Here is a 9059-nt window from a genome sequence, read left to right as displayed (position 1 = left end):
TGGTGGCTGTCCCAGGGAGTGGGCGGCCCTGTTGGGTAGTGGCTGTCCCAGGGAGCTGTGCTGGCCCTCTTGGGTGGCGGCTGTCCCAAGGAGCTGGGCAATCCCTTGCTTTCTAGCACAAATCTGGCCCAGCAAGACCATGTCCAGGAAACAGCTGGCTGCAGCCACTTGCTCAGGGCCTTGAGAAGCTTCCCTGGTAAAGGTGGGGCCGACAGCACGTACTCCGGGATGAGGACACATGGACTAGTAATGAATTCAGGCAGCACGTACTAGGGACCTACTATGTGCCAGGCTGCTCTCTGGGTCAGCATAAAGGACCCCCGAGGCCACTGGTCTCTGTCTGGGGCCAGGGACATACCTGCACAGGCCCGACATGTTCCAACCTCAGGAAAATGGGCTGAGGTCTCCGTCAGCACAGAGCCACAGGGAGGGAACAACACAGGCTTCAATTTCTTTGAAATCAGAAAAAATACACATAATTCAGCCTGCGTTAGATTCATCTTTATACCAGCACGGTCATAAAATTAAAGTTCAGTGACTCACAAAGGTCATACGTGGCCTGGCTGGAAGCTGCCCAGCACATGTTCACACACTCACAGACACACACTCTCACCCAGGCTTGCACACACATGCAGTCATGTACACACACTCACACAAATGCATTCTCAACTCATGTACACACACACAGTCATTCATGCACATACGTACACACAGTCACTCACTCAAACACAGACACACTCACATAGTTACATACACACACATGCACAAGTGCACTCTTACACAGACACACACTCACATAGTTACATGCATGAGTCGCACACACTGTTCACATACACACAGAGGACAGCCCACCTGAGGAAGATGCTCCTGCGACAGGCATGAACCTTCCAGGCTGGGCCCAGCTTTCCTCCCAGCTCTAACGGCAGACTGTCGGGGCCGGGGCCCAGGATCCACAACACCCACTTGTCCCCAGAGTCATGGTAGTCATTTCCTTGGGAAGACGGAGAGTGCCTTGACCCCAGCTCTCTGAGGTCGTTCTCAGTGCAGTCATCCATGTGAGTCATGGAGCCTTGTTGGGCTCAGAGGATATGGCCGTTGGGTTACAGGCATTCCAGAACTTTCTGTCCCCACTCCTGGACACTGAGCACCTTATCTTTGCCGTCCACTCAGCAGATTTGACAAAGCATCTGTTTTGGGGCTGGTCCTGACCTGAAGTGGAAATATGGTGGTCAGTAAAATCTGATGTCCCCTCTCCCCCGGAGACGCTGACAGTCTAGATGAGGATGCTTCCCAGGACACCTCTCTGTCCCCGTGAGGGCTCACAGAAGGCCTAGTCTGCATGCCCGATGCTTAGATGAGCTGCAGGCAGGTGCCATTCACGTCACCTAACTCCGGGGACTCTTTTCTCCCCAGACGATCATTCCAGAGTGGTTTTGAGCCAAGTGGATGGGATTCCCTGTTCGGACTATGTGAACGCTTCGTACATAGACGTAAGTTGCCAGTTTTCCATCCCTCCATCCAGCACAAAGCACACTCCTGGACCTTTGGTTGTGGACTGTGAACTATGACCGGTGGCCCTTTCTTTCCTGGTGCCAGGAATGGAAATTGTCATAGCCTTTCTGGGCAGTTTGTCCACGGCCCCGAGAACATGAGAAGCATCCATGCCTCTCAGTCAGCTTCGGCCTGTACTTATTCTCCAAAAGCACAGAGAGATGTTCTTTACAGTACTGTTTATACCACTGGCAGAAGGGGATGGAGTGCAGTTGAACAGGTGACAGAAAACCACAGGCAGCAGGGAGCTGAAAATCCATCCTGATTGAACTTTAAAAGATTATTGACTATGGAGGACTCACATTTAAAAATAAGGTATAAAAGAGTTGGTGCGTAGGAACCCAACTAAAAAGACGCAAATTTCTGCGTGTCTGCTTGTGTGTGTGTCTGTGGAGTCCACGGGAGAAGGTCAGAGACAGAGCAGCTGAGGCAACGATGGTTGCTTCTGAAATCACTGATGACTTTCTCTTGTCTTTTACTTTTTTCTGTTTCCCAAATTCTCCATAATGATAATGCATATGGAATTACTTTCCTGATGTCAATTTTCTTTTTCTTTCAGCAAAGATAGTCCTGAAAAATTACAGATTCCATTTTTATTTCTCTAGGGTTACAAAGAAAAGAATAAATTCATAGCAGCTCAAGGTAAGCTCAATATTAACCTGATTTCTGAGTATGACTTGGTAGAATGACGCAGACGGCTCTCACCACCTTCTCTGAGTGGCCACAAACAGGTGGAAACGTAGCTCTGAAAACTCCTGTCTGAGTGACCTGTTACCTCTGACTGCGATAGACCAAAGCAGCCATGGTGGCACAGTGGTTAAGCACTTGGCTGCTAACTGGTAGTTTGATGGTTCAAACCCAGCAGTCCCTCTGTAGGAGAAAGATGAAGCAGTCTGCTTCTGTAAAGATGATAGCCTTGGAACCCAATGAGGCAGTTCTACTCTGTCTTCTAGGGGCACTGTGAGTCAGAGTCGACTCCATGGCAGTGGGTAGAACGACACCCTGGGTTCAGTTCTTTAGCTCCAACTTAAGAGCAGTGGGGCAGGAGCAGGGAGCCTCCTGGTCCCCCCAGCCTCTAGGCCTCTAGGCTTGCTAGAACTCAGCAGGCAGGAAACATTACCAGCCCATCCCTTGTGCCTTGGAGGAGAGGACCAGCCATCTGGGGGCCAGCTGCCAGGGTGGCAAGGGCTGGTCCCGCACTCCTCTTTGCTAGTCTGACTTTCGGGTGATCCTCTCTGTGCAGGCCCTAAACAGGAAACAGTGAATGACTTTTGGAGAATGATCTGGGAACAAAAGTCTGCAACCATCGTCATGTTGACTAACCTGAAAGAAAGGAAGGAGGTGAGCCCCCCCAACTGACTTATGAAGTGGTTTCCCTTCAGCTGCTTTTGTGGGGGATTCTGACCACTTCCTCTTCCCTCCTTCCGCCCCTCTTACCACTGTTGTTGTTGTTAGGTGCCATTGTAAGCCCCAGTGGCTTTCAATATCTTTCTCTTGAAATGAATCCTCTGGGTCCCACGCATCTCGCTCTTCTAGTCTCTGATGGAAGTCCAATGCGAGCATTTCTTGCTCTCAGTTGAGGGTGGTCCTGGCCCATCCGCCAGCTCTGACTCTGGGGTTGGAGTGATGGAGTTAGAGGCTGTGGGACTTGGTACTGAGGTGGGCCTCTTAAGTATAGACAACGTGTGCTGGGCTTATCCAGATTAGAGAAACACACTTGAGCAAGGTTTCTTGAGGAAAGGTTGATTTGTCCTCCAAACACATTGAATTAGGAGGTTCTAATTCAAAACGTCGTGTGTGCGTGCTGTAAGGTTGACGTCTCCATAGGGGAGAGTTGAAGGAACTCATTCCTAATGTAAGCAGTTTTCCTGAGTATCCGCCATGCTGGACTGCACTGTTCCAGCCATGGGGTCCCAGCCAGGGTGTACACAGTGAGGCAGTAACAGACCCTGCTTTCTCTTGTGCTGTATGTCCCACTAGGAGGGCAGGCACAGAGCAAAAGGCAGATCACTGCCGAACACCCCAGGAGGTGATAAACAGCATCGTGGATTTAGTAGGCGGCAGCAGGGGCCAGGAATGGGGAGCCTTTCAGGCACAGCCATGTGAAGGGCAGGCTAAGCAGAGGCACAAAGACCGCCATTCACTTTTTAGCTGAGAGGACCCTGGCCCCTGTGGAACAGAGCAGAGCACAGCATGTGGGCAGTTTCAGTGGTGTGCGGACAGTGGGAAGCCACCTCTGGAGCAGCCCCTCCCTGGGCAGTGGTCTGGGAGGGGCTAGGAAGGGTCTCTTAGGAGACGAAGAAGGAATCCAGAGAGGAAAGCGGCTGAGCAGAGCGGTGTGTTGCAATACCTGGCCTGGGCAGGGAGAAGGAGAGACAAGAAGTACAGGAGACAGTGGGCTGGGGCCAGGTGCCACGGGCCGGAGGCTGAGCTGGGGGAGGAGTCAGCAGGGACCTGTGCTTTTGGAAGTAAACTCACTGCACAAAGTGAAGGAGCTGGAGGGAGACGAGCTGGAGGTGAGGTGGCCAGTTAGGACGCTGTTCTAGCACATTCTAGCATGAGGGCTTGAACAAAGACGGTGGCCCACAGCATGAGGGGAAAGGCCAGTTTGGCGGGAAATGTCTGTTCTGTGACCCCTGCGGGGCCTGGCAGGAGGAGGCACAGCTCATGGCCAGACCCTGGTCCCAGAGGTGGCTTCACTGCACCATGTCCTTGGTCACTCACCCACAAGGGTGATCCTGGCCCACCCCCAACAGCCACCAGGGACCGTGGCCAGACTCTGGGAAGGGCTGCCATTTGAGATAATAGTGGCAGGATGCCTCGGGAGCAGTGTCCTCAGCTGGGGGTAGAAGGGGGGAGTGAAGAGGCTAGCATGTGGCCCTCGGGTTTCCAGGCTCTGCTGCTGTGCTGGGGTAGGGCAGAGTGGCTCCCATCCCCACAGGGCCACTGTCTCTAATTTGTTCCACCCAAAAAGCACAGGAAAAGGCCTTCAACCACCAATTCCGGTGGGGGGCAGGGGCAGGGTTTTTGTTTTGTTTTTGAGGGAGTTGGGACAGGGCTTTGTCACCACGAAAGGATTTGTCATCCTCCGTCATCAGAAGGAGAGGGCGGGCAGGAAGTGGGGGATTCCCTGGCACAGGGCCCCCACCCTCCTGTCACAGTCAGGTTTCTCCAGAGAAATGGAGCCAGTGGGATAGATGTTGATATGAATGTATAAATACACAGACATGTATGTAAGTACACATATCTACACACACACACACACACACATATATCTATATATACAGATAAGGAGCTCTGATGGTGCAGAGGCGTATGACTGCTAATGAGAATGTCGGCAGTTCAAACCCACCAGCTGCTCCATGGAATGAAGATGAGCGGTCTATTTCCCTAGAGACTGACCACCTTAGAAACCCGGTGGGGGCTGCTATGAGCTGGAATCAACTTGCTGGCAGTGGGTTTGGGTTTTGGTGTATGTACACATAGGAAACTCTGGTGGTTAAGGTGTTTGGCCCCTAACCAGAGGGGCAGCAGTTTGAACCCACCAGTTGCTCTGCAGGAGGAAGATGGGGTGATGTACTTTCGTAAAGATTTGCAGCCTTGGAAACACTGTGGGGGTTGCTCTGAGTTGGAAATGACTTCAGTGACAGTGAGTTTGGTTTGGTTATGCATGCATATTACACAGGTGTGCACACATGTATATGCACACATATATGCACATATACACACATATATACTCATAGCTATACGTATGTATACACACGTGTGCAGACACATATGCACACATATCTATGCACAAATATACTCATATCCATACATATGTATATACACAAGTGTGCACACATGTATATGCATACATATATATATATATGCATCTGTACTTCCACATATAGACCCACACTTGCATATATATACATACAGTTATCTTTATATGTATATACAAATATATACAATATATATAAATGTGTCACATGTATATGTGTGTTATACATATATCATGTATATATGAGCATAGATGTATATAGAGACATGTGTAGACATGCCATACACATGTGTCTACATGTGTATATGAATGCACAGGGGGTTGCTACGAGTCAGAATCAACTCGATGGCAGTGAAGGTTTTTTTTGTATGTATGTATGTATGTATGTATGAGGAGCTCTGGTGGGATAGTGGATAAGACATCTGGCTGCTACCCAGAAGGTCAGCGGTTTAAACCTACCAGCTTCTCTGTGGAGGGAAGATGGGGTGATCTATTCCATAAAGATTTATAGCCTCAGAAACCCAATGACGGTCACTCTGAGTTGGGATTGATGCAATGGCAGTGGGTTCCGTGTGGTTCTTGTGTATGTGTGTGTACATAGACACACATACTTGCATTTCTATAAAGTGATGCGAATGGGGAAGCACTCAACTAGCCAAAAGCTGCCCGTTCAAGCCCAGAGGCGCCTCGGAAGGCAGTCCTGGTGATCCGCTCCGAAGGGTCACAACCATGAGAACCCCAGGGAGCAGCTCTACTCTGCACCCCCGGGGCCACGTGAGTCAGCGTCGACCTGACAGGAACTGATGACAGCGGTTTCTGTGCACACACACACACATACATTAGAGAGAGATTTGTTCCTGACATTTATATTGGTTCAGGACTGTTGGGGGCTGGCAAGTTCCAAATCCATTGGTCAGCCAGTGAGGAAGGAGAGGGATTCTGACAGAATGTCTAGTTACAGCCTGGAAACAGAATTCCCTTGGGGAGAGCTCCTTTCTGCTCCTAAGGCCTTTGGGTGAGTGGCCGAGGCCCACCCACATTATGGAGGATCATCTGCTTCCATGAGGCCAACTGATTCAGTCCCTCATAATTGACAACGGCAGCTAGACTCGTGTTTGATGGGACAACGGACTCCACTGCCCAGCCACCTGGACACTAGCAGTGAGCATTGTGCCTCCCTTCCTGGGAGCACCTGCCAAAGGACTCCCCACGCTCTGGAAACTCAAGGTCCCAGTGATCAGCACCAGATGTCAACTACAAGAAGTCCAGAGTAGACCCCGTGGGGTTCAGGAAGCCATGTTGTCACCTCCGTCATCCTGTTGCTATTGTGGTGGTGGTGCCGTTGAATCGTTCTGACTCGTAGTGACCCCGTGTACAACAGAACGAAACACTGCCTGGTCCTGGGCCATCCCCACCATCCTTGCTGTGTCTGAGCCCGTCGTCGCAGCCACAGTGTCAGTCCATCTCATGGAGGGTCTTCTTTTCCACTGACCTTTTCCTTTACGAAGCATGATGCCTTTTTCCAGGAATTGGTCCTTCCTGGTAACATGTCCTGAGTATGACAAAGTCTCACTGTCTTCCCTTCTAAGGAGCATTCTGGCTGAACTTCTTTAAGACAGATCTGTTCGTTCTTTTGGCAGTCCGTGGTACATTCTTTGCCAACACCAAAATCAAAGGCATCGGCTCTTCTTTGGCCTTCCTTATTCGTTGTCCAGCTCTCACACGCATGTGAGGGGACTGCAAACACCGTGGCTCGGGGCAGGGGCACCTCAGTCCTCAGTTGCTACGTTACGTCCTGTTTTCTCTCTGACCTTTCTCATCACCTCCCACGGATCTTTCCACTCCTGTGACTCGGGGTAGGCTGGCTGTGCTTCTTGACTTCTGCCGTTGCAGATTACAACGTTTCTCAACCGAGTTCCCGTTTTCTGAATTGCTTGCACTTCGGTTGTGGTCTGTCTCCCGGGCTTCGCCATCTTGGGCGAAACCTTGCGCAACACAGCACTTGCGCCTTGTGGCCTGAGGTGGGGGAGGGAAGGCGCCCGCTGCTTGGACGAGGCAGCTGGGGGCGAGAGGACGTCTCCACCCTGGGCCTTTGGAGGACTTCCACCAGTGAGCACTGCAGCAGGAGCTCACACTCCACAAAATGAAAGATGAAAGACGGCCAATTAGGAGGTGCTCTAGCATGTCCTCACACGAGGGCGAGAACAAGGGTGGCAACACGCAGGCGAGGGCCAGCTTGTTGGGAGCTGTGTGTTCTGCCTTAGAAACATCCTAACCTCACGGCCCTCGCGGCCCTAATGCCAGAGACTTTGAAGCAGGATAGAGTCACCAGGCCCTGGGGAGAATCGAGACTCCCCAAGCCAGGCCCTGCTAGGTCTTCACTGCTCCCCTGTCCACTGCAGAGGACCCTGTGAGGGGCTGACCAGCCACAGCCAGCGGTAGGGTGGGAGCTCTGTCCCAGGGATACTCGTCTCTGGTGAAACCATGATGCTTCTTGTTTTTAAGAGTGTTGAGACTTCAGCTTAGCTGTGCCGTTCACCACAGTTCCCAGGACTGCCCGCCACGTGTTTGGAAGCCTTGTCAAACCAGAGATGCTTCTAGGGCTTCTTAGGCAGATCGTTTGTCCCCTCAGGTAGATCCTCACTCCTTTATGAACTCTGTGTTTATATGGGACACACCATGGATCCCTGAGAGATGCAGATGGCTGAGGCACTCAGCTGCTGAGGCTGCAGGTTCGAATCCATCCAGAGGCACCTCAGAGGAAAGAACTGGGGATCTGCTTCGGGAAACCGGCCAGTGAAATTGGCACGTGTGGGGTCGCCAGAGTCGGGCCGACCTGAGGCCAACTGTAAAGGCAGACGACGCCAGGGGTTAGGGGCTGGGGTTGCCCTCACGGAGCTTGCATCACAGGCTTTTGTATGTTAGATGCGAGGTAAAGGCTGTGTAGACTGCGGACACAATGTGCACACTCCCAGCTCAGCCTGGGCTGAGAAACATGACAGTCATTCAGGTGGTTACAGGCTCCTTACGTCTGGTGAGTGGTGGGGCCACCAGGCCCATCACAGCCGCCCTTGCTGAGATGAGCAGACAAAACGCTGGGATGTTTGGGTGAGTGATGAACACAGCCCAGCTTGAGGTGCACTTTTGGTTGAGTGCCCCTGGGTCTGAAGGGGCGGACACAATAAGGCCATTCAATAATAATGATTATTGAATTAGTGAGGCAATGAATCAGGGAGAGGTCATTGGTATTGAAGTAAGAAAGTCTTGCTCCTGGTCAGAGTCTCAGGTCTGCCTGTAACCTGGAGGGCAGCTTCAGTTTCCCCATCAATGAGCGGACCACACACTTGTCCACACCATCCACTGGGAGGGAAGATAGGTTTGTCTGTGAGGATGGTAGGGTATGTCTATGTGGATGGCAAGGTTGTCTGTGTGGATGGCAGGGCTATCTGGATGGCAGGGTTGTCTGTGTGGATGGTGGGGTTTGTCTGTGCCGATGGTGGGTTTGTCTGTGTGGATGGTGGGGTTGTCTGTGAGGATGGTGGGGTTGTCTGTGAGGATGGTGGGGTTGTCTGTGTGGATGGCGGGGTTGTCTGTGAGGATGGTGGGGTTGTCTGTGTGGATGGTGGGGTTTGTCTGTGCGGACGGTGGGTTTGTCTGTGCGGACGGTGGGTTTGTCTGTGAGGATGGTGGGTTTGTCTGTGAGGATGGTGGGGTTTGTCTGTGAGGATGGTGGGTTTGTCTGTGA

The 9059-nt window shown here is 51.7% G+C and overlaps 1 protein-coding gene across 1 annotated transcript in view; it reads left to right on the top strand.

Moving 5' to 3' along the window:
* The window catches only part of PTPRE (protein tyrosine phosphatase receptor type E), a 46776-nt gene that overhangs the window by 18350 nt on the left and 19367 nt on the right, over positions 1-9059 (top strand). Inside the window, exons 6-8 of the mRNA XM_042780415.1 lie at positions 1414-1490; positions 2157-2193; positions 2795-2892. Coding sequence (XP_042636349.1) covers positions 1414-1490; positions 2157-2193; positions 2795-2892 — 212 coding nt within the window. The remainder of the gene's footprint in view (positions 1-1413; positions 1491-2156; positions 2194-2794; positions 2893-9059) is intronic.

The sequence above is a fragment of the Orycteropus afer genome, unplaced genomic scaffold, assembly GCF_000298275.1.
Source record: "Orycteropus afer afer isolate SDZICR_OR568_19922 unplaced genomic scaffold, OryAfe1.0 scaffold00038, whole genome shotgun sequence".
In the NCBI taxonomy this organism is placed as follows: Eukaryota; Metazoa; Chordata; class Mammalia; order Tubulidentata; family Orycteropodidae; genus Orycteropus; species Orycteropus afer.
This window is presented reverse-complemented; position numbering and strand designations above follow the sequence as displayed.